Source organism: Schistocerca piceifrons, chromosome 6, assembly GCF_021461385.2.
Source record: "Schistocerca piceifrons isolate TAMUIC-IGC-003096 chromosome 6, iqSchPice1.1, whole genome shotgun sequence".
Taxonomy (NCBI): Eukaryota; Metazoa; Arthropoda; class Insecta; order Orthoptera; family Acrididae; genus Schistocerca; species Schistocerca piceifrons.
In genome coordinates, this window is record NC_060143.1 from 113795450 (window position 1) to 113821427 (window position 25978).

The following is a 25978-nucleotide window of genomic DNA, read 5'->3' on the forward strand; positions in this document are numbered from 1 at the left end:
GTGATTTTGATTGAAAACTGATTAATTTTAGAAAAAATATCCATGGATTTAAATAAACACGACATGGAAGTGGACGAGGTACTGATAACGGGGTAGGCTAAGACCGAAGCATCAGTTTGAAAATTGTATTCAAAATAAAGTTTCACCTTCACAAAAACTGATATGAAACATTTTACATTAACTTCAAAATCAGTGAACTTCCCAACTGTTCTATAATTTTCACTTACTGTCGCAATTAAAAACATGACAAAATGTTTGACGTCGTTTGACAAAATAGATTCCAAAATTTAACTTCTCTGTATCAGGATTACAAAACACACAAAATATTACAAATCGGATACACCTAATCAACCTGTACATTAAATCTGATGGAAAATACTTGGTTCTACCTGGAAGGGTCAGTATTGTAAAATTCAGCCAAATCCACAAATCGCGTTGATGCATACTTAAAAGTAAATATACAAAATTTCATTACCTTACAAATTTGTCCGCGTTGCTTTCCCCTGAATTACAGTATAAATTCGTTGCTCTTCTACAACAGCCATGGACAATGATCAGTACTTGTTAACGATCATTATCACTTCAATTCTTCATAGTCTTGTAGCCCCACAGAATAATAATACACACTTTATACTTTTAATAACTACGACCTAACATTTACGGGCTCTGTGTGAGCACGAACTTCATCTTATAAAAACTGTGTTATTTTACGTCCACAGACCAACCACTAAATTCTCACAGCTTGCCACTAGCTTTAAGTATTATATCCTACCTATAACAGAGTGTAACGGTAACTGCTACTGCGTTCCGGATGCTCCTACTTACAATCGATTCCGCCACCCATGCAACATCTTTGGCTCAGTGGTATCAAAGATATAATCTCTTCTACATATGAGAACCGTTTCAGGTCATTTTTCATTAATCATATTACAAAATCGGGCTCCACATACAAGTGGACACCTCACAGTATCTTGAAACTTAGGAAGTCAAAATTTTCACGTTTATTATAGGAAGTAATGGGAACAAAAACCGAAAATCGATTTTAACAGTCACGTTAAACTGGCGTTGAAAAAACAGATATAACCGAAAACCGGTTGTCACAGCGGTAACCACCATCCCTATTTCTGACTGAGGAAGCTTGCGCCTAATCTGTCCTCAAAGCAGAATGTGAATGGAGTTACTGCGGGCTGAAATGTTAACCATTTGCGTATCCAAACTTGTCTGACGTTTGCTGTGTGCCGCCTGCATTATGCTATAGTTCTAATGTCCAGCAGTGTATATGTGTGCTAAAGACTCTGGCTGGTACTGTGAGTGCTCTTCTGTTGCAGTCGGGAGGTTTCGCAAGTCTTCCGTACCTGATGAGGCTGCTCTTTGGAGTAGTTTTCAGTTCTGTGGGCGACTGGATTCTGTCCGACCCGTACAGAAACAAGACCGTGGTCCGAAAGCTGTTCGTCATCCCATGTAAGTGGAGCTTGTATGTATTGTATTGTAATGTATTGTATGTTAACCGGGGCCTGGAAACGACGGAGATGCTCCGTCCCCGCCGCAGCCGCAGTGGTCCACAACCCCACGACGACTACCGCAGTCCACTTCACTTTCCCGCCGCCCCACACCGAACCACTCTTTCAGGGTTATTGTGCGGTTCGGCCCCCGGTGGACCCCCCAGAGACCGACTCATACCAGACGAGTGTAACCCCTATGTTTGCGTGGGAGAGTAATGGTGGTGTACGCGTACGTGGAGAACTTGTTTGCGCAGCAATCGCCGACGTAGTGTAGCTGAGGTGGAATAAGGGGAACCAGCCCGCATTCGCCGAGGCAGATGGAAAACCGCCTAAAATCCATCCACAGACTGGCCGGTTCACCGGAGCTCGACACAGTTCCGCCGGGCAGATTCGTGTCGGGGTCTAGGCACTCCTTCCCACTCCGGAAAGCCGTGCGTTAGAGCGCTCGGCTAACCGGGCGGGAAGTGGAGCTTAATTAGTATCGTTAATCACGTCTCAGAAACTAGTTACAATATATGTGTACCTTTCTAAACGATTCATCCATTGTTTTTTTCCTGACACTCGTGCACAATAAGAGAATCTGAAAGAATTGTGAACGCTAGATTTCTCAAACGGATGGCAAGTATAATTTGTCAGTGAATATTACTTAAGCTGTTGTTATGAAGTAATTGCATGAATGGCGAATAGGAGGGTGGAGAGGTGTAAGACACATTCCATGGTAAGGATACACCTGGTAGGGATAAAAGTTAGTGCTAATTACTGCATTAACATTTTTTGTACAATCTAAGGCTATGTACAACCATTGAATTCAGTCAGAAGAATTACCTATAAGCTATATTTTGCTGCTAGATATTTTAAGGAAACACATTTAGAATGGTGAACAGTGCTTTCGAACTTTACCTTCAGCCCCTCACAGTCAAGTGGAAAAATTCCTTTTTGTTTTTGTTAATATGCTCTCTACTGACAATCAGCGATAGAGACTCATCAGCGGAGTTTTATTCTCTATACTAACTAGGGACGTAGCCAAGATCTGACGGTTAAAACCGAATATAGTAATATGATTGTATGGTGTCTGTTCTTTTGGACATCTCCGAAACAACAGACACCATGCAGAATCTGCAGCCGTGGAACATATTATGGAGATTAAAGGATGAGGGGGAGGGGGGGGGGGAGAGGTAATGGAAGGTAATACTGATAGCAACTGCATCAGGACTTAGCGCTGCGTCAACAACAACGAGTAAAAAATGTGTGCCGGAATGAGATCCGAACTCGTGATCTCCGCCTAGTAAGCAATTGCGTTAACCACTGTGCTACCTGTACACTGTATATCGTAACTGGGCGGACTATCTCGGCACATCTCTCCAAGCGACCCACCATTCCCATCTAGCACCACCTATACGCAGTCTCTGTTCCATGCCCTCTTTGCTCGATACTTAAACCCAAATTTCTAGATGCCAGACACTTAGATCAATACCAAACGTTGTGTGTCAATAAAGTACCAACGAAAACAGCTCTTTAGTTCGTGCTGTGAGCTGTCGTTGTAACGAAACTGTTACGTGGGGAGACAGTGAAATTTTGCTGGGGCGTAAATTTTCAACATCCAAAAAAGATTATTTGATTTAAACAAAAAAAATCTCAAAAATTTATTGTTATCCTTGTGTTCCGTATACATCAAGAAACGTGTGATCATGGGGATGTTTCTTACTGATCACATTGGCCTCCACCACTCAAAGAATCACTTTGAGACAAATGCAAATGTTTACTGCTAGAACAGTTTCCAAAACGTTACACTTTAGTAATTAGTTCTGCAGTGACACAGGCGGCCGCAGTGGCCGTGCGGTTCTAGGCACTACAGTCTGGAGCCGAGCGACCGCTACGATCGCAGGGTCGAATCCTGCCTCGGGCATGGATGTTTAATTAGTTCTAAGTTCTAGGCAACTGATGACCTCAGAAGTTAAGTCGCATAGTGCTCAGAGCCATTTGAACCATTTTTTGCAGTGACACATGTGTAGTTCAGTTGATTTCTTATACGTATCTTAGTTAGGTGTAACTCGGAGTAATTTGCTTCCTGCTGCTGCTGCTGTTGCTGCTGAAGTAGTCGTTGCCTCGGTCCGTTTCATCTGCAAACTGGATCAAGTTACGTAAATTGCATGAAATAATCCAGGCACCAAATCGTTTTATAGTGGTTTATTTATGACAAGCTGCACCATTTCTTCTTACTGGGAGCCCACTCCACATAACAGGCTACATAGTCACTATACTGTACTACAGCAATTAGATTATTGGACACACGTGAGACATAGTGGTTGCGTCTAAAAACTGTCTCCAACTGTCCATTCTTGGGCCTTGTGCTCCTCCTATTTATACGTTTTTTAACAATTAAGTCAACAAAACTACAGTACAAATTTATTAAATTAACAATTAAAAGTTTAACATTTTTATGAGTAACTCTCCACAAAACCTTACTTATTTTATGCTGAAACTGGCGTATAAAAAATACTTTTACACAGGATATACATCATATTATATAAAATACTGAAAGATAACAATGCTAATCTAAATTTTCTTAATTATGGCTTCATTTGTAAAAGCAAAATATTGCGAACATATATTGTACAAGCATGACCTACTAGTAAACAAATAGAATAATAAATTTTATGAGATTTAATGTATTACGCGAAATCGCTTATTAGATACCACTGGAATTACGGAACTTTCAAAACAGGAATGTAAAACAAAAGTGTTGTTTTATTTCATCGCCCAGTAGAAGATGCGTAAACGGTATTTAAAAGTAACACCAGAACTACGAAATGTACGAAATGCGTATCTGTGAGCCGCAGACGTTACGATCTCTGGTACGTGAGTTGGTACAGCGATAGATCATCGTACTAAAGGCACCGAGTTTGGAACTCGTTCTTTGCAGTTTTTTTTTAACAGTTTGCACGTGAAACAAATCTATAGAGTACATGTGGACAGATAGGTGAGGTGTTATCGATAATGTACGCTATAGGTCTGCTACTTTCAACTAACGAAATGAAAGCAGACTGCCAAAAGAACAGTGCTACAAACTTCAAAACGTCCTTTTACATGTCAGAAAAATGTTCCCTCATATAACAATTTCACGTGTAAACTGTAAAAAAATCGCCAATAGTGAGTTTTAGTACAGCGACCTTACACTTTACCAACTCACCTACCAGAGATCTTCATGTTTCGAATTCACAGATACGGTTTGCCTATACTCAGTAGTTCTGGTGTTACTTTTAATTATCGTGTACGCGTGCTCTAGTGGGCGACAGCACATAGCACGAACTAAATCGCTGTTTTCGTTGATACTGTATTGACACACAACGTTTGGTACTGATCTGAGTGTCTGGGTAATATAGATTCCCGCAGGAATCGGACGTAATTGTGCATATGCACTGAATGTGGTGGATCCATTGCCTGTTGTCCAAAAGAACAGGCACCACACATTCATATAACTGATTCGCATTGATGGGCGATGGAGACACCACAGTCAGCGCGGATGCACAATAACGTCCGACCTTTTGCAGAAATCTCTAAGTAACTAATATGTGCGAAAGAGCAGACACCACGCAATCATAGAACTGATTCGCCTTGATGTGCAGTGTATCCACCACATTCAGTGCGGATGCGCAGTTATGTCCGACCTCCTGCGGGAATCTCTAAGTACCGACCATGGAGGATATCGACACAGATGGCGCTACGTGAGAATGTGAGTCGGCAGAGATTCTCCACGTAGTTGGGATGAACACTTTGGTCAAGTAGTGCAATGGTTAACGCAACTGCATAGTAAGCAGAAGCTCCTGGGCTCAAATCTCCCATCTGCCCCACATTTTCACTCTTGGCCACTGATGCCACACAAAGTCCTGATGCAGCTGATTTCAATAACCCTATCCCTTGCTTTTACTTTCTCCTCCACTTCCTCCTTCAATTTACGTAAAACCGAATAACAATTATTTTAAAATATGTGTCTCCCTACCACATATAAAAGTCATTATCAATGTATGTACAATAAGTCATTCAAGTTAAACGAAACTTGAAAGGCGCCAGCCGAGATGTGCATGCCTAATTCTGTCACAATGACCTGCATCATCTCCAGGTGAGGTAACGAAAAATCTCGTGCGACGAAATAACGACATGAAAAGGGTTGTTTGTTCTTTCAAAACCCATTGATAGTCTAAATAAAACGGCATTCATTAATCTACTGAAATAATATGTCGGTCTAAACTGGCCCAAGTTTATTGCAGAATCTGCAGCAGAAGCATAATAAGAATTTTTAGACAAAATAATACCAAGAGTGATAGTGCACAGAGCCAATAAAATAACGAATTGTTATGGATGATGAGCGCTAGTAATTGTGGCATGTGGGTTATCCTCACTCCAAACATGAGGATTGTGCATGTTGAAGACTCCATCACACCCGAACGTTGCTTCATCGGTAAACAACACAGAGGATGGAAATGTAGGATGCATTTCACACCCTTCCACCTACCACTGCGAATACTGTGTTCTGGTTGGATAATCAACTGGTTCCAGGTTGTGGATACGCTGTAAGTGAAATGGACGTAAAAATTGCTCTCGAAGGATTGTTCTTACATTCGTCTGATTCGTCCCCATGTTACGTGCAATTGCACAAGTGCTGACTGGAGGATCCCGCTCCACATGCTGCAAGACATCTTCCTCAAATTGCAGCGTTCTTACCGTGCGACGGCGTCCCTGTCCAGGTAATCTGCTAAATGACCCGGTCTCACGCAGACGTTGGTACACAGCAGCAAAGTTCATATAATGCTGGATATGGCGATTAGGATATTGCTGTTGGTAAACCCGCTGTGCAGCTCGTCCGTTGTGGTGCGCTACGTAGTACGCACCAACCATATCAGTGTACTCACTCCAGGTGTATCGCTCCATTAGTGAACAGAGATAATGCGCTACTACTACACTGGTGGACACCAGTTGCCTACAACTGAAGAGCGTAATACGGTCTTCACCGGTTTGAGTAATCCTCAAAGGAAAAAATGACATTAGGGAAAAATATTTGTCCCCTACAACCTCCCAGAGTTTGTCGGTTTAAATACTTTTCACCCTGTTGATAATGTATTCATTCAACAAGGAGAAGTCAAGGAGACACAAGCCTATACAGTAGTAAACAGACTGTCACATCACGATGCACAGTTAGTTACATTATATAACTTGCCTTCATGTTCAGTAGAGAAACACTAAGAAAAGACTGAGACTGGTGAATGACAGAACTACTGAATATTGTAAAGGAAACTTAAAAAGTGTTGACTGGGGTGAAGTTTACAATGAGCCAAATGCTAACTCTGAATTCAACCTATTTCATGAGTTTTGGAAGTAGTTTTCCTAGAAAGATAATTAAATGTAGTAATGGAAAGTCATTAGTACTGTAAGATATTAAGAGAAGTTGAAAAAATCTCAGGAGAATCAACGAACATCTTGTCTGCAATTGACAGATCAGATAATAAAATTAAATCAATATGGATATTGTTAAAACACAGACAGAAAAAGAAGACCTATAAGATGACATTATTTCTGTTAAAAAGAATGGGTGCAGTGTAAAAGAGATATCAAGCGTAGTAAGTATTTTTAATAACTACTTCTTGGAAATCGGTAGGAAAACTGCTACAAATAGTTCAAAAGTGAAAGCAAAACACTATACTGAAGGAGCAAACGGAGGTCATTTAGTGAATTAAAAATTAATCTCACATCCCCATCTGTAATAAGAAAGATTATCATGACTCTAAAAAGAAAGTTCATAGGGGTCACCAAACGATATCGAAAAGGACTTATCGAAGGCATTTCATTAGGTCAAGCATAATATTCTGTTAGAGAAGTTAAGTTTATATGGAAGAGTAGTCCAGCGAATGTCTGCTTTGCACCTTATTTAAGGAAGAGAAAGCAGAGTGTTGCCACAGGCTGTTCGAGTAATAGAATGAGAGAAGTTAGATGATATGCGTGGGGAGAAATTAAAGCAGGAGCTCCACAGGGTTCCGTCGTTGTCACACTACTGTTCTCGCTTTACGTTAGTGGGCTGCCATTTTATTTAAATCAGCGGGCAGAATTAGTCGTGTTTGCAGATGATGAAGGCGTTGCTGTGAAGCTGAAAAAAAAGAGGCATCAATAGAGAAAATAGTAAATGACGTTTTTGTGAAAGTTACTGAATGGTTTTGCACATATGAGCTAGCTTTTGTACTGCCCAAAAATATCGCGCCCCCAATTAACCTAGTATACCAATGAGAAATAATAGTGTAGAATATTGTTAGTTCTTAGGCAGGCCATATTGATAAAACTTAAACCTGAAAAACCATATCGTAGACTTGCTAAAAAGTTTAGATTCATCCACTTTTGCCACGAGAATAAACTCTTTGACTATCTACCCAAGGAAATAAAATGTCTGATTGATAGCAGAGCTATTTTCAAATGTAGATTACAGGAGTTTTCCCTTAACAATTACAGCTACACCATAGAGGACTTCTTGAGTAGATATGATTAATTATATATTTTTAAAAACTGTATATCGTCAGCATGTAGTTATGCAAGTTTTATTTTTTATCTTGTTGCATGTAAGCGTCGCATGTTTGTTCTGTTGACACATTCCATCGTGAATTTGATCTATGGAACAGGTAACTAAAAAAAATAACTTGACCCTTCCTTTGCGTTTTGGCACAAAAAATTGTTATTAAAGAGTAAAAATCGGGCAAATGCGCTGTGTTCCACTAATATTTGTTTATTAAGAACTGATTATTGGATAATTTGGTTAACGTCAGACAGGCAGTGTCCTAATAAGGTAGAAACTGTTTAATAATAAGCAAATGGTAGCGGGGCAAACACACTTGTTTGTATAGCTTTCAAAATTAGTAACTGTATGGAAATGTGCTGTGGCTGTGGCTAAGCCATGTCTCCGCAATATCCTTTCTTTCAGGAATGCTAGTTCTGCAAGGTTCGCAGGAGAGCTTCTGTAAAGTTTGGAAGGTAGGAGACGACATACTGACAGAAGTAAAGCTGTGAGGACGGGGCGTGAGTCATGCTTGGGTAGCTCAGTTGGTAGAGCACTTGCCCGCGAAAGGCAAAGGTCCCGAGTTCGAGTCTCGGTCCGGCACACAGTTTTAATCTGCCAGGAAGTTTCGTATCAGCGCACACTCCGCTGCAGAGTGAAAATCTCATTCTGGAAACATCCCCCAGACTGTAGCTAAGCCATGTCTCCGCAATATCCTTTCTTTCAGGAGTGCTAGTTCTGCAAGGTTCGCAGGAGAGCTTCTGTAAAGTTTGGAAGGTAGGAGATGAGATACTGGCAGAAGTAAAGCTGTGAGGACGGGGCGACAGTCGTGCTTGGGTAGCTCAGTTGGTAGAGCACTTGTCCGCGAAAGGCAAAGGTCCCGAGTTCGAGTCTCGGTCCGGCACACAGTTTTAATCTGCCAGGAAGTTTCATATCAGCGCACACTCCGCTGCAGAGTGAAAATCTTATTCTGGAAACATCTCCCAGACTGTGGCTAAGCCATGTCTCCGCAATATCCTTTCTTTCAGGAGTGCTAGTTCTGCAAGGTTCGCAGGAGAGCTTCTGTAAAGTTTGGAAGGTAGGAGACGAGATACTGGCAGAAGTAAAGCTGTGAGGACGGGGCGAGAGTCGTGCTTGGGTAGCTCAGTTGGTAGAGCACTTGTCCGCGAAAGGCAAAGGTCCCGAGTTCTAGTCTCGGTCCGGCACACAGTTTTAATCTGCCAGGAAGTTTCATATCAGCGCACACTCCGCTGAAGAGTGAAAATCTTATTCTGGAAACATCTCCCAGACTGTGGCTAAGCCATGTCTCCGCAATATCCTATCTTTCAGGAGTGCTAGTTCTGCAAGGTTCGCAGGAGAGCTTCTGTAAAGTTTGGGAGGTAGGAGACGAGATACTGGCAGAAGTAAAGCTGTGAGGACGGGGCGTGAGTCATGCTTGGGTAGCTCAGTTGGTAGAGCACTTGCCCGCGAAAGGCAAAGGTCCCGAGTTCGAGTCTCGGTCCGGCACACAGTTTCAATCTGCCAGGAAGTTTCATATCAGCGCACACTCCGCTGCAGAGTGAAAATCTCATTCTGGAGTAACTGTATGTTTAATGTCAGCAAAATCGTTCCAAATCCCCTCCGCCAAAATAATTTAGAATGACAGGCATTGTATAGATGTCGACATATAAATGTGACAGTGGTTGTTAACCAGAAACCCGCTTATAAAGTCACTCTAGCAGAAGTAAGTTTTGTCGATTCTCACCTCTGTTTGCCGCAGCGCACTTCTTACCGGCTGTGATGATGGCTGGGATGGGCTATGTGGGGAAGAACGAGGCACTCGCCGTGGCGATCCTGAGTCTGTCGCTGGGCCTGAACGGAGCTGCCACCGTCACCAGTCTTGCCAACCACCACGACCTCGCCCCCAACTACGCAGGTGAGTCCTTCATTCGCATGTTTCCACTCTACGAGACTCAGTTTATAAACAGGCGCAATGCGTAGGAGCTGGATCCCTCAACAACAGTGATCAGTATGTCAAGTTTCACTGTAGGCTTGAAAATGGAACGAGAAATGTTTTCGTCCACTCGGTGCTCTAAGCAATGTAACATTGAAATGTAGCATGCGAAACAATGCAAGAGGACGTGCTACTGGGTATTAGAGGTACTGGTGTGTACAGCAGTCTGGACCACCACCTCTGAAGGTCTTGCTGTATGGTGGTACAACATGCAAGAGTGGTTTTCATGAGCAATAAAAGGGGCGGAAATGATGTTTATGTTGATCTCTATTCCAATTTTCTGTACAGGTTCCGGAAGTTTCGGAACAGAGGTGATGCAAAACTTTTTATGATGTGTGTAATTTATGTATGTTACCAATTAATAATAAGATATGTGGTCCGAGGTGCCGCCTCCCAATGTCAGAATTGGCTTTGGAGCAAACGTGTTTGATTATCACTTATCTAGAGTATTGTGATTTTTGAAAACCAAGGATCGATCATACGCTAAGATATGAACTTTAAGTATGAAAAAGGTGACAGAAATCCACAAAGCTCCAGCTGATATTTCCAGTGCGTTGACAGAGTTAACAGTTTCTCGGTGGTGCAGTCAGTTCCCTAATAGTTATGCGATGGCGACTGTGACGTGATAATCACGAAATCCATTATCCATTCCGTTCAACTGCTCTCCCAATTCCTTCGCCGTGTCTGGCACAGTTACCATGTCATCGGGGAACCTTAATGTTTTTATGTCTTCTCCGTGAAGTTTAATTCATTTTCCAAATTTCTCCTTTGATTCCTTCAGTGCTTGCACATTGTACAGATTGAATAACGTCGGGAGTGAGCTATAGCCATGGTACACTCCCTTGTCAACAACTGATTCCATTTTATGTCTTTAGATTCCCATAACTGCAGTCTGGTTTTCGTAAAAGTAATAGATAACCTTTTGCTACCTCAATTTTACCCAAGCTCCCATCATAATTTTAAACAGTGTTTCCCAGTCAACATTGTAAAAGGCCATTTGTAAAAGTTCGCAAAGTATCTGCTTACTTTCTTTTTACTTTTTCGTGTCCGGAAACCAGGTCACAATCTTTCAGCCCAATATAGGGCCACGTTCAAGGCTTCTTTCTTGCCCATCTATAAATCGTCGGGGTTGCACCTATAATGGCAGTTTGGGCAGGCGAGCAGCTGCTCCATATCCTGTACGGCGCCACAGTGAGACTTATCATCCGTGGTTCCAAGGCCCCACCTAATATTTGTCTCCACTGGGGCCACACCTGACCTTATTCGATTCAGTGTCCTCCATGTTTTCCAGTTTGTGCTGAATCCGCTGGGCGTTTCCTGTGCAGGTGGGTAATCAGCTGGCGGTTCCTCTATTATCGTGGCTAAGAACCTTTTACGGGATTTCAATCGCCCACGTTCCTTGAAAAATTAAGCTGATTCTTATTATATTGTTGATTGCGTTTACTTAAACTTGTAGCTGACTTTTTTCGGGTTCATAAACATTTATTTTTATCTGTTATTATTACTTTTAAGTTGTAATGCCATGTACTGTCACGTTCCATGACCTTGGAGATTTGATACTCAATTTGATCCTACGGAACTTGACGTGTAAATAAAAAATAATACACTCGCTGCCAAAAAGGGGATGCCGATCGTCAATAGTTTGTCAAGCCTCTCTGTGAATTCATGTGATGTTCTCCGAGAGTTGGGATTCGCAAACCCGGCAGCTCTATATACTTTTGATAGGGAAGTAGGTTTCATGCATCCAGTTGTTAATCGCCATGTTTCATTAAGACTTATGTCGACATGCTTTGGATGTGTTGATCTGGACCATGTGGGGCAGGCATATTCGGCTGTAGAGAATCATAAGGCTTGTGCGGCGGTTCTTAATATGGAAGGTTTAGCACCCTGTTTGCTATTAGCTAGTTTCCGCAGAATATTATTTCTGGCAGTTACCTTTTGTCGTATCTTTTCGCAATGGTTCCTGTATTTCACAGATCTATCGAGCACCACGTCCAGGTAAGTTGGTTTGTCGGTATGCTCCACTGTGGTATTATTCCAAGAGACGTTAAGTTTACGCTTAGCATGCCGGGATCTAAGATGGAAGGCGCCGACGTGTGTTTTGGACGGATTTAGCTCAAGAAAGTTGTTTTTATAATACCCTGACATTTCTCTAAGAGCTTTCTCCAGCTTCTGATCTACATCCTCAAAGGTAATTGCCATGTCATCTGCATACAGAAAATGTTTTGTGTGCTTAGGCATCGGTTGGTCGTTGGCGTACAGATTAAATAGGGAGGGCGCCAAAACTCTTCCTTGAGCCACACTATTTTTCTGGTTTCTCCATCTGCTCTTTTTCCCATTGAGGACAAGATAAAATTGTCTTTGTTGTAATAGGTACTTGATAATCTTAACAAACTGATAGTCTCTTAGTTTATTATAGAGCTTCTGGTGCAACAGCCTGTGGTTAATTGTGTCATATGCAGAGCTAAAGTCGATCTCTTTGTTTTCGTGTCCTTCCTCTATATGTTCTGCTAAGTACGTAATTTGGCTAGTGCATGATTTTCCAGGTCTAAAACCAGCTTGTAGAGGAATAAGTTTCATCTCAATAGTCTTTCATACGATTTAGAATAAATCTCTCATACAGTTTGTAAAGGTGACACAGGAGAGATTTTGGACGATAGCTCTTTGGTGAATGAGGTGCCTTCCCAGGTTTCAAGAGTGCCACTATCCTTACCTTCCTCCACATCTTGGGGATCTTACATGTTTCGCGACATTGACTGAAGAGTGGCAGGATCCAGTTCTTTGTGCAGAGTCCAAAGCGTTTGATCTGCTCCGTGCACGTGTCATCCACCCCAGCTGCTTTGCCGCTTTTCATATTGCTGACACCCTTGTTGAATTCCTTCATTGTAGTTTCTGATTGTAAAGTCCTGTTAATTTTTACTTGCTGTTGTTTTGTATTAGTCTTTCCATTCAGGAGCAATTGATGAGCCACTTGATTAGGTGTTACCGCGGCAGACTGTCTGGGACCATTTGGGTCTCCGTCAAGTTTTTTTAATCAGATTCCAGGCTATTTTGCTGCTATTGTCATATCCATCCTCTCCAGGGTCTCCACCCATCAGTTTTGCCGAGCTTCACTTAGCATTTCCATCAGAGCCGTACCATATACTGTTGTTTCTTGATTAAAGGGGTCCTTTTGATATAAATCCTCGTATTTGGGTAGGATATACCTGGAGTCATGTGAGAGACCTGGGATGTACTGCAGTCGGCAGCCTAGTGGCATACGTTGTCTGGAGATTCTCTGTAGCATTCGCACAAATGCCTGGTAGTTCTCTGGGGTTGGGGCGAGGTTTACTATGGCTTTATCTAGTTCCTCTGCGAAAGTTTCCCAATTGGCCTTTTTAAAATTAAAGCTTCTGCGATACGGTACTGTAGTGGTCTTGACAGCCGTATACACCTGTATCCTACTGGTCTACGCTGTATTTGAGGTATATCCACGTTTCCATTTTTTAGCTGTGAAGGAGGAGGAAGTTTTAGATCATGGAGGATACTGTGGTTTCTTGTTTCTATCCATTTCTCCAATAGGTGTCCGTTTTCGTCTGTTTAACTATATCCCCAAGTGTTGCTGTGACAGTTAAAATCTCCTACAATGAATTTGGTGTTTTGGTTTGTGAAGTTTTTTGGCTGGGTGAAAGCAATTTTTTTCCTAGAGGTTTATACACGGATGTTATTGCAAAGTTTCCAATTTCAGCTGTTAGTATTTCAATATCATTGGCTGTAGATTTTCCGACAGAAGTCACCGTCATCTAAGCTCTAACGAATATGGCACTGTCGTGTTTAGGATGTGGTGCTTCCATAGCTAGTCGCTTTCCTTCTATTTCAGGTATTTTTGCTTCTGCGGCTATGTGGGTTTCTTGGATGCGTAACATATCCCATTTATGAATCTGGCAGAGTTCCTATAAGATGTGTTGTTTGTTGCTTGTAATTCCCTCGACGTTTAGGCTTACAATCGCCAAGATTGGCTCTGAGAAGTGCCTACTTGCTGCCTTCTTCCAAGGTTTCCGGTGGTGGAAGGATTGGCCGTTATCGTTATTGATAACGTTTCCAGGCCACGCCGGCATGCTATGATCTGATGATGTTGCTATAGCATGCTCTCGTGGAGGCTCCTTCCTTGTCCCCCAAAGTACCTGCTATCACAGTTCAGTACAAAAATATTTTTTTCTAATTTCATTTAAATGTACCGCGTATCACCATGACCCGAAATAAATAATTCAAGCCGAGAGGCAAATTTATAAATAGTATTAAATGCAAATAATCTTTTCGAATTCTTTGGACTGAAACTGCCTCAAGGAATGTTTATCAGCGTTGATTTTTCATGAGAATGTCTCATGTGACGACAATGGTGTACATCTTCAATGTGATACCGCTAATGTCTCCACCTTACTGAACTTCATTCCGGCGATGATATTGTTGTATCAGTTTTGGATTCCACGTTAGGAAACTGCCAAGGCATATCATATTTTCTGAATAGACACCACTGGTCCTGAGTCATCGTTCACAAGCATCTGATAACATGTCTGAGATGCTTCAGGTGAAATAAAGTCACTTTATTTAATTCATTTGCGGATGTAGTTACAACGCAACAAAATAAGTCATTTTCCACGAATATTGGGTGAACGTGAGCGACACAGTTCCACATTCATGGATAAGCCCTACACATCCAACTGCTTCTATTCCCGTCTTGTACCTTAAATGTTACTTTTGTCTGCAAAGCTTTTAGCATAGGAAAGATATCAGGACTGAGTCAATATTGCGCTTCGGTTTACGACGAACAAAAGATTAATAAACTGAGCTGACAAAAATCATGGGATAGCGATTTGTGCACATACACATGGCGATATTATCGCATGCACAAGGTATAGAACGGCAGTGCACTGGCGGAACTGTCATTTGTATTCAGCTGATTCATATGAAAGGTTTCTAAGTGATCATGGTGGTGCACTGGAAATTAACAGACTCTGAACTCGAAATGATAGTTGCAGCTAGGCGCATGGACCTTCAATTTCGGAAATGATTAGGGAATTTAATATTCCGACATCCACAGTGCCAAGAGAGTGGTTCAGATGGTTCAGATGGCTCTAAGCACTATGGGAACATCTCAGGTCTTCAGTCCCCTAGACTTAGAACTACTTAAACCTAAATAACCTAAGGACATCACACACATCCATGCCCGAGGCAGCATTCGAACCTGCGACCGTAGCAGCAGCGCGGTTCCAGACTGAAGCGTCTAGAACCGCTTGGCTACAGCGGCCGGCGTCAAGAGTGTGCTGAGAATACCAATTTTCAGACATTACCTCGCATTATGTACAACGCAGCGGCAAACAGTCTTCAATTAACGGCCGAGACCAGCGGCATTTGCGTAGAGTTGTCAGTGCTAACAGACAAGCAACACTGTGTGAAATAACGGCAGAAATCAATGTGAGACGTACCACGAATGTATCCGTTGGGACAGTGGAGCGAAATTTGGCTTTAAAGGTCTGTGGAAGCAGACGACCAACGCGAGTGCCTTTGCTAACAGCACGACATCGCCTGCAGCGCCTCTCCTGGGCTCCTGACCATATCGGTTGAGCCCTAGGCGACTGGAAAAGCGTAGACTGATCAGATAGGGTCCGAGTGGCGCAGACCACACGAAGCCATTGGCACAAGTCGTCCACAAGACACTGTGCGAACTGGTGGTGGCTGCGTAATGGTGTGGGCTGTGTTTACGTGGAATGGACTGGCTCCTCTGGTCGAATTGAACCGATCATTGACGAGAAGTGGTTATGTTCGATTACTTGGAGACCATATGCAGCTATTCATGGACTTCATGTTCCCAGACAATGATGGAATTTTTATGGATGACAGTGCCCCATGTGACCGGTCCACGATTGTTCGCCATTGGTTTGAAGAATATTCTGGAAAGTTCGAGCGAATGATTTGGCCACCCACATCGGCCGACATAAATCCGAATAATGCACCGGCAAGAATTGCGAATTACGGAAGCTATTAGAGGCAGCATGGCTCAATGTTTCCGCAGGGGACTTCCAGCGACTTCTTGAGTCCATAATATGTCCAGTTGCTACACTATGCGGGGCAAACTGAGGTGCGACACGATATTAGGAGATATCCCATGACTTTTGTTGCCTCAATGAATTTTCTGAATTTCGTTCCGAAGCCGTGTCATTTTCTCTGCGACATCGTCCACAAGCATCTGATTACATGTCTGAGACGCTACAGATGAAGTGATGTCAATTTATGTAATTCATCGGTGAATTTAGCTACAGCAGAACGAAGTGGGACATTTTACGCGAAGACAATATGAAAATGGAACTTCCTGGCAGATTGGAACTGTGTGCAAAGGCAAAGGTCCCGAGTTCGAGTCTCGGTCCGCCACATAGTTTTAATCTGCCAGGAAGTTTCATATCAGCGCACATTCCGCTGCAGAATGAAAAATCTCATTCTGGACACATGAAAATGAGCGATACAGATCTGGAATCATGTATGAGGGGCCTTGAATAAATTGTGCAACACAATTTTTTTCTCAGCCAGTTTTTAGAATTTGTTGTGGGACATCGAGGAAGAAACCCGCTTCAGTTTCATAAGTTCCGATACGTGGCGGCGCTATATGTGGGCTTCAAAATGGCGTGTGTAACGGGGGTACGTTGCAAGCAGATGCTGTCATTGAGTTTCTTTTGGCGGGAAACCGGAGCATCACAGATATTCATAGGCGCTTGCCGAATGTCTACAGAGACCTGGCAGTGAACAAAAGCGCTGTGAAACATTGGGTATCATCATCGCAACAAGGGCGTGAAAACCTGTACGATCTCTCGCGTGCCGACCGGTCACACACAGCTGTGACTCCTGCAATGCGGGGAAGTGCGGCCACTCTCACTGGAGGTGTTAGACGGATCACAGTCAAACACCTCGCTGCTCAGCTGGACGTCTCTGTGAGTAGTGCTGACACACTCGTCCACCGTTTGGGGTAGTCGAAGTTGGCCACCCGCTGGCTTCCTCTTTGTATAACAGAGGACGATAACTGCAGCGAAACGCGATCTGCGCGGAATTGCTTGTGCGTTACGATACCGATAGCGACAATTTTTTGTCGAACATCATCATAGGCGATGAAACATGGGCTCATCACTTCGAACCGGGAACAAAATGGCAATCCATGGAGTGGCCATAAGTTGAAATCGCCAGAAATTAATTGCGGAAATGTTTCAGAGTTCTGGCCTATTCGCCAAACGTGAATCATTCTGAGTTTAGAAGCTAGCTCACTCGCTAAAGTATTTCAAAGTTATTCGCTGCTGACGCTGAAGAAAAACACAAGTTCACGAGTCAGGACTTGTAAATTTTTCAGACACTACCGTAACGCGATCTAATCTTCGCTCATGTGTACTTTCGTTCTAGGCGCTACAGTCTGGAAACGCGCGACTACTACGGTCGCAGGTTCGAATCCTGCCTCGGGCATGGATGTGTGTGATGTCCTTAGGTTAGTTAGGTTTAAGTAGTTCTAAGTTCTAGGGGACTGATGACCTCAGTAGTTAAGTCCCGTAGCGCTCAGAGCCATTTGAACCATTTTGTACTTTCGTGCCCTAGTTCATCTGGGCGCACCATCACCTAATGCAGCCGAATGACGAATGACCAAGATCAAAACGCCCGCCAGTTATTTGGTACTGGTAAGTTCTTATGATAAATACACGAAGCAGATTCAGAAGGATGTACGTTGCAGTAGTTACTTGGAGATGAAGGAGCTTGCACAAGATAGAGTAGCATGGAGAGCCGCATCAAACCAGTCTCTGGACTGAAGACCACAACAACAAGTTCCTATGGGACCAAACTGATGAGATCAACGATCCCTAGGCTTACACACTACGTAATCTAACGTGAACTAACTTCCGCGAAGGACAACACACACACGCACACATGCCCGAGGGAGGACTCGAACCTCCGACGGGGGCAGCCGCGCGAACCGTGGTAAGGTGCCCTAGACAGCGCGGCGCCAATTATTAAAGCACTCGTATTGTCACTAGTCAAATCAAAACCCTTCCATCTTCTAGTACATATAAACTCTTATTTTTATGCTACACACGTCCATGATAAATCAGTTTGCATGTAAATTTATTCAGCTTTCCACTGCTGTCCATTGTTTTCTGCTAAGAGCATTAGTTTGTTCAGCAACTAGTATTTTGTTGGCGTAATCACTATTTCAAGCGGATTTTTTGTTAATAAATAACAACAGACTAAATATATATTTCCATACAGATCTAAGGCTAATCTGTTGTGGTGCCGCTACTTTCATTGTTTGATCAATCATTTTACGGAAAATTCACATTTTATGTACAGAATGCATAATCTGGCATTAATTTAAATTTACTAGTAAAATACTTAATCTTAGATCCACAGAAAATACTGCCTAATTCGGAGGTTCTACGGGATCTAATGATCGATGAGTGGCATCGATGGATATGATACACTCGAAAAGCACACGCAGACACTCTTCCTCGTTGAATCGTTGTCATTACCAGGGCCAGAGACGGTGTTACACGCAATTAGCATGGTCTCCTCTAGGTGTTGGAGGCGGGGGGGGGGGGGGGGGAGATTAACAGTTTTTTTTACTCTGCATTCTTAATGTAACGCTGATAGTGGGGCCGCAACATTAATTTCTCGTTTGTCATAAACCGAACCTCAGTATCGACTCTTTCAGTTCTGATGTGATTTTTCTTTGCCGACAAACGGAACATTTAGGGTGAAAGACTGGGAAAGAAGCGGTTGTATGTCTACAGCTTGTATGTCTACGAGGGGCATTAAGTAAGTAATGCAACACATTTTTTTCTGAGAACAGGTTCGTTTTTTTCTCAGGATTCTGGTACACCATATTATTTCCCACTCTTTTGCTTGCGAAACCCTGTTTCTCAATATAACCTCTTACCAATGCGACGGCCTTACGCCACCCCACTGACAGGGAATATTTGCCCATATGGTACCAGTCTACTGGTCGACGTCGGAGCCAACGTCTCGCTCCATCAATAAACTCCCCATCAACTGCGTACTGCTTTCCGCGGAATGAATTCTTCATTGAGGCAAAGACATGGAAGTCGGAAGGCGCGAGATCTGGTCTGTAGGGCGGATGAGGAAGAATGGTCCAGTGAAGTTTTGTGAGCTCCTCTCGGGTGCACAGACCTGTCTGAGGCTCTGCGTTGTCATGAGAAGGAGAGGTACGTTTGCATTTTTGTGGCGACAAACACGTTGAAGTTGTTTCTTCGGTTTCGTGTGGGTAGTGCAGTACACTTCGCAGTTGATCGTTACACCATGCGGGAGGATATCAAAGAGAATAACCCCTTCAGAGTGTCTGTAGACATTCGCTATGACTTTACCAGCTGAAGATGCGGTTTTGAACTTTTGCACCTTATGTATTTAACTGTTTCCTCAACGTGGAACTGTCATTTAAAACATACTGAAAGAAATTTGAACTATTGTATTTCTGAGATTTTACTCGAATTGTCATGCTTCCAGTTTGTGGACTAGTCTTTGTAACATAAATTTTGTATTTGTAATTATATTGCCAACAGTTGTTACTATTTTGTATTGTTGTCCAGACCTTCGTCGCGCTTGTGAATTGACTGTTAGTTAGCTGTTGTTAAACGAGTGGACTGCACAGGATTATTTGTGTGAAGAGCTAAAGGTTTCCAGAGTTACAAGAGCTGGACATTTTTAAAACACCATGGGTTCTGTTATGTAACTAACTCCCAGCACTGGCATGTTCTCCAATGGTTTTAGATGTTTATCGATTGTTTATTTCGAAGGCTTATTTTATTTTCCCGTGACGTCTCTCTCTGATTTTCGACCCTCGTTTGGGGCTCATGACAGATTCAGCCTAAAGCAACATTTTGTTTATCTTCTCTCTCCAGGCGCAGTATGTCGCTATAAACCACTTTCTATAAGGGAAATTTAAGACATTGTAAATGACCCCAATTTAATGTCTTTTTCTGATGACGATGGTGAGGTGAATGAAACTAGTGAAATTGTCAGACTGCCTCCAGACTGCGTAGATGAAACGTCTGACTGCGATGGTAACGACGAAGATACAGTGTAAGATATTCTTCCAGCTGATGCCTTAGGTACTCTGGAGGATCATGCTAATGAAAAAATAGAGGATCAAGAAAGTGCAGATCATTGCACGAAGAAAATGAAAGCTAATATCACTTGAAATTGAAAAATCGAGGCCGGCCGGTGTGGCCGAGCGGTTCTAGGCGCTTCAGTCGGGGACAACGCGACCGCTACGGTCGCAGGTTCGAATCCTGCCTCGGGCATGGATGTGTGTGATGTCCTTAGGGTAGTTAGGTTTAAGTAGTTCTAAGTTCTAGAGGACTGATGACCATAGATGTTAAGTCCCATAGTGCTCAGAGCCATTTGAACCATTTGACTGCCAGTGGAAGTGTCCAGTACGCTACACTAGACAATAATACAGCACTGATCCAATGAATGCATAAAAATGTTCTTAGGTGTACCGCTCCGAACTGGTTAGCGTGTTCTCCCACTGGAGCAGTTACATTGGAATGGAGATTAAGACACTGATATAAGGAGCGTACGCCAGTGTATGAGCAGCAACAGATATTTGGGAATCAAGCGCCACCTGCGCTTCAACGATAACATGCATCTGAAAAGAATTCTAGCTGACGAAAGTGACAAACTTTCGAAAACTGTTTCCATGATGAACTTGATGAATAAGAATTGCATGTACTTTCAAGTTTTTTTCTGACAGCCTGAGTGTTCATGAGCAAATGGTTCGGTATTACAGCCACCATTATCTAAACCACTTCATTCGTGGTAAATCGGTGAGATTCGGATTTTAACAGTGGGTCGTCTACTGCTCCCGTCACCTACTGCCCCACGAATGAAAATATTCCACTGCTCCAATTCAGAAGCATGGTGGCAAGGGCATATCGTGGTCAATCATCCGTTGCTGGTGATCCATAAAGAGCAGGACATCCATCATACCCGAAAGCATTCACATAAAGTGCACCCATTTGAGCTAGCGACTTCTGGAACTGGACACGTGACTGAACGCACTACATTTGGGAAAGAAATAAAATGTGGAATTTGCAGGAAAATTGCAAGAAAGCAGTAATCTGTGTACAAAGTGGGACTCCACATCGAATGTTTTGTTGTCTGGCACAAAGGCAAAAGAAAATGTAAAAAGAGGGTGGCTTGTGCCAGGATCCCCATTTGGGGATCGACTACAATATAATTTTTATTTCAAGGTTATTTCATTTTATAATTTTAAATTCCTTTTCCCAGTATATACGTTAATCAGGCAACCCAAAAATAAATGTAACTTGAAGAAAAAAATTGGCAGTTAATGGGCTAATGTGAGACATTGCTCTGGTTTCCTTTTATCTTGAGCTCTCACACAGTCGTTACTTTGATTCAGTGTTAAACAAATGTAACTTGACTTGGCGTTAAAAAGAGATTATCTTCCCGCTCAACTGAATACTTCCATCAATGAAGGTTGTATACATAATTTCATAATTTTTCAGTAAGTAAAAATAATTATTTTCATTTGGTACTATTTATTTATACGTTTTATTAGGTAAGATAATGTTATACAGTCAGTATGTATTATAGAATAGCAACAAGTATTTAGCATATTTTACAACAGTAGAAAGGTGTCTTAATTTTTACGTAGCTTTCCATGAAAGAATGTTGCATATCTTGTAAGAATACATTGTGAAATAACGCGGCACATAAAAAAAATATTAATTTTCTGTTACAGAGGCAGAAATAATGGACTGTATTGACAGAACATATTTTCTGACATATTGCAATAATACAACATGTCTATTTAATTAACCTCCAAACTAAAAAACAAATTAATTCCATATAGCACGAGAAAGAATAACAAAAAAAAACTAATCTGACGGAATTAGGTTTTCCTGGAAACATACTGAGTCTCAGCTTTATCTTCGATAAAATATTAATTTTCTGTTACAGTGACAAAAATAATGGACTGCATTGACAGAATATATTATCTGACATACTGAAATGAAGTAATGAATTAAAATTTGTGCCTAGTCTGGAACCTGAACCCGGGACTCCTGCTTACCATGCAGACGTGTTATGCACTACACCACCCTGGTATTGGGGCTAACAGGACTGCACGGATTAGTCTAGCCCAATGCCTTCCCTAACACAAACTTCAGGTCTCCACTCAGTCCATCTTGATTTTCCCCTTCTTTAACCGTCGGTATTGCTGAAGCTCTCTGATACTGGAATAGCACCCCAGCTTTGTACATAATGCCGCTGTGGTATTTCAGTACCACAGAGCCTGAGCAATATTGACGTTTTAAGGAGGGGAAAATCAAGATGGACTGGGGAGTGAATTGAAGTCAGTAATGTGATATACACCGTTTTCTGAGGCAGGTCTTCAGCTCTTTTTTGTATCACTTTACTTATATAGAAGTCTAACATGTTCTATGAAATACTATTGTGTTCGAACATTTTCCTTTTTATTTACTGCCGTTATGTTACACCTAGAGCTCCGTTTTCTCTATATTAACATATCTTGTATCTTTTCTTCCAGGATCTCTGTACGGTATAATGAACGCAGTCGGCACATGCACGGGTTTCATCATGCCGGCCATGGTCGGGTACATCTTAGAAGGAGGTGTAAGTATTAATAAAAAAAATAGTCTGCTGGAGGTTTCTTTTGATATTACTGTTGCCCACACACGGACTATTAACTCTCACATGCATCTCCAATTGCAAACAGCGCACCAGTCTTCATCAGGCAGTCGTCACTACTTCGGGTATACGTCCAAATCCCTGACAGGGGAAGTGCGAGGTTCACTCTCAATCTTTTCTTTCATTCATCGAATATACAAAGCGGATTATTTGTGTTGTGAACTCAAGAACGTCTTACACAGGCCTGTTCACGGAATTGCGGATGCTGACTTCTACTTACCAATATATTTATTCCTTAACGAAATTTGCCACAAATGAAACCAACAGCTCATTTCATGGAATCACTACTAGAAATGAGAGCAAAACCTCATAAAGATTTAAAGTCACTTACTTTAGTACAGAAAGACAAACAAAATGCACGATCAGACATTTTCAGTGATGTGCAGTCAGTTATAAAATTAAAGGAATAAACTAATCTTCACAAGTTGACAGGATATGAGATTACAAAATTGATTCAGATTTCCAAAGAACTTGGCAGTATGAGCCCACTTAATCAGTATGACGTTGCACCCACTCTGGCTTGGATGCACGCACTGCTCGGCTGGGAAGGATGTAATAAAGCTGTTGCATCCACTCCTCTGTCAAACAGGTCCACGACTGTTGTAACTGGTCCTTGATATCTTGGATACCCGAACTCAGAAATCAAGTTGGAGCTATTCCCACACATGTTCTGTTAGAGAAAGATCTGGGGATCTTGCTGGCTGCCTAAGTACCTCAGCATCACACAGATATGTGGACGAGCATTGTGTTGTTGAAAAGTGGCACCATGGTACTTCTGCATCAGAGGTTACACATAGGCATGAAGGATGTCCACGAGGTAACGTTGTGCAGTCAGAGTACTCTCAATCAGTGCCAGCCCTGACGTGAAGTCACAGCTGATGGCTCTGCACACCACGATGCCAGAATTAACACGGATGTGTCTTTCCATACATTGGAGTATGTGACCTCTGCCTAGGTCACCGTCATAATTGCTGACGATGGTCATCCATCGTGCAGAACCAGATCCATCGCTGACCACTGTGACGCCATCTATCAGCAGTCAGTCCTCGGTGTCCTTCCACGATACTACTACAGTTGCAAGCGTTTGTGTTGTGCTGTTATCAGCAGACTACACGTGGGACGATGATTCTCTAGTCCAGGTGCTGCTAGTCTCTAACCGATGTTGTGGGATGGCGCAGAATACCATAGGGAATCCATTACACTTGTTATCGAATGGCAGATGCAGATATGAAGGGGTTACGATGTGCCTGGTATACAGTTTGGCGATCTTTCCTTTTAGTGGTCAGACGTCGTCAACAAGAATCTTGAGAACGAGTACTCTTGCCCTCATGACCGCGTGCAGTGAAACGTCGGGCCAGTTCACATCTAAAGGCCCCACAAATCTGGACAGTACACAGTTCGACCAGACGGCCAAACGGAGACCCACAATGAGGTCCGTTTCACTCTCTGTCTGGTGCTGATGACGCTGACTCAGACGAGTATGCAGCATCCCCATATACTGCACAGTGATCACTCATCTGATGTTGTTCACGCCCTTCATATACCCTACCAGGCCTGGTAACAACGCCGGCCGCGGTGGTCTCGCGGTTATAGGCGCGCAGTCCGGAACCGTGCGACCGCTACGGTCGCAGGTTCGAATCCTGCCTCGGGCATGGATGTGTGTGATGTCCTTAGGTTAGTTAGGTTTAAGTAGTTCTAAGTTCTAGGGGACTGATGACCACAGCAGTTGAGTCCCATAGTGCTCAGAGCCATTTGAACCATTTGAACCTGGTAACAACACCGATCACTAACATCACTAATGAACTTGTCTCAGAGAACTGCGTTTCTAATCATTTACATACCAGACAATGGTGCGTACGTTACACTGACATCCGACAACGTCTTCTGGGTGATTCTATCTTTTCATCAGACACCGTATATTATTAACAATGTCATCAAGTAACCTGAGCGTTACGTAAAGTCTGACTTGTATTTTACCACTTGTATTTGACCACGAGCGGCACCTGTACGAAGTCTGGTATGTGTATAAGTGTCAGTCGTGGTGAGACTAGTGTTCTGTGTAGTTATGAGTGCGTTATGTCGGATCTCAATGAATTCTAACATGCACAAATCGTAGGTGCTCGCATTATGGGTGGTTGCGTAAACAAGGGATGACTCCCTTATTTACGCAACCACCCATAATGCGAGCACCTACGATTTGTGCATGTTAGTATTTGGTGTTTCGAGAGGCACCCTATCGAAGATCTATACCGTATACAGGGTAAACAGAAATACATCATCCGGTAAATCACAAGTTGGAAGAAAAAGTGTTGATTGATCGTGACGGACGGTTATTGAAGAGTGTACTGACAAAACGTAAGAGGACGACAGTTACAAAAGTCACTGCATAAGTGAATGTCGCACTCGCCAAACCCTTCAGCACAAAAACAACACGATGGAAGCTTCATAAGCAGGGAATGAACAGCGAGCTGGAATTGAAAAACTAGTAAACAGTGGTGCAAACGCCTGATACAGGAAAACGTGTTGCCGAAGCCATAAAAGCTGGATTATGGAGCAATGGAAGTAAGTTACTTGGTAGAATGAGTCTTGTTTCACACTGTTTTCAGCTTGTGTCTGAGTTTACGTCTGGCATGTGCCATCCCAGGCTACGATGCAGGCTGCTTACTGTGAAGAGTGACGCATGGTGGAGATTTGGTGATTATTTTTGCAGGCATGTCGTGGTATACCACTGGCTCCTTGGTTACTCGTCAAAGATTCTTTACTGCCAAGGATTGTATGACCATTTTGGCTGGTCAGGTTCATCCCGTGATAGAATGTTTGTTCATCAATGGTGGTGCTATGTTCCAAGACGGCAGGAGCCCTCTTCATACAGTTCGAATAGTTCAGAACTGGTTTTGTGAGCAGAAGGAGGAATTATCGTATGTCCCCTGCCCCCCACAATCACCAGATTTCAGTAACATTCAGCCCTTGTGGTCGACTTTGGATGGAAGGGTGCGTGACCGCGATCCACCTCCTTCATTGTTATTTCTACTTCTACATCTACATTTACATCTACATCTACATGGATACTCTGCAAATCACATTTAAGTGCCTGTCAGAGGGTTCATAGAACCACCTTCACAATTCTCTATTATTCCAATAACGTATAGCAAGCGCAAAAATGAACGAACACCTATATCTTTCCGTACGAGC

General features: G+C 42.6%; 1 protein-coding gene across 1 annotated transcript in view; it reads left to right on the top strand.

The window, feature by feature from the left end:
- LOC124802938 (putative inorganic phosphate cotransporter) overlaps positions 1–25978 on the top strand; it is a 279538-nt gene that overhangs the window by 242418 nt on the left and 11142 nt on the right. The window contains exons 8-10 of the mRNA XM_047264024.1: positions 1329–1461; positions 9797–9952; positions 22626–22711. Of these exons, the coding sequence (XP_047119980.1) occupies positions 1329–1461; positions 9797–9952; positions 22626–22711 (375 nt within the window). The remainder of the gene's footprint in view (positions 1–1328; positions 1462–9796; positions 9953–22625; positions 22712–25978) is intronic.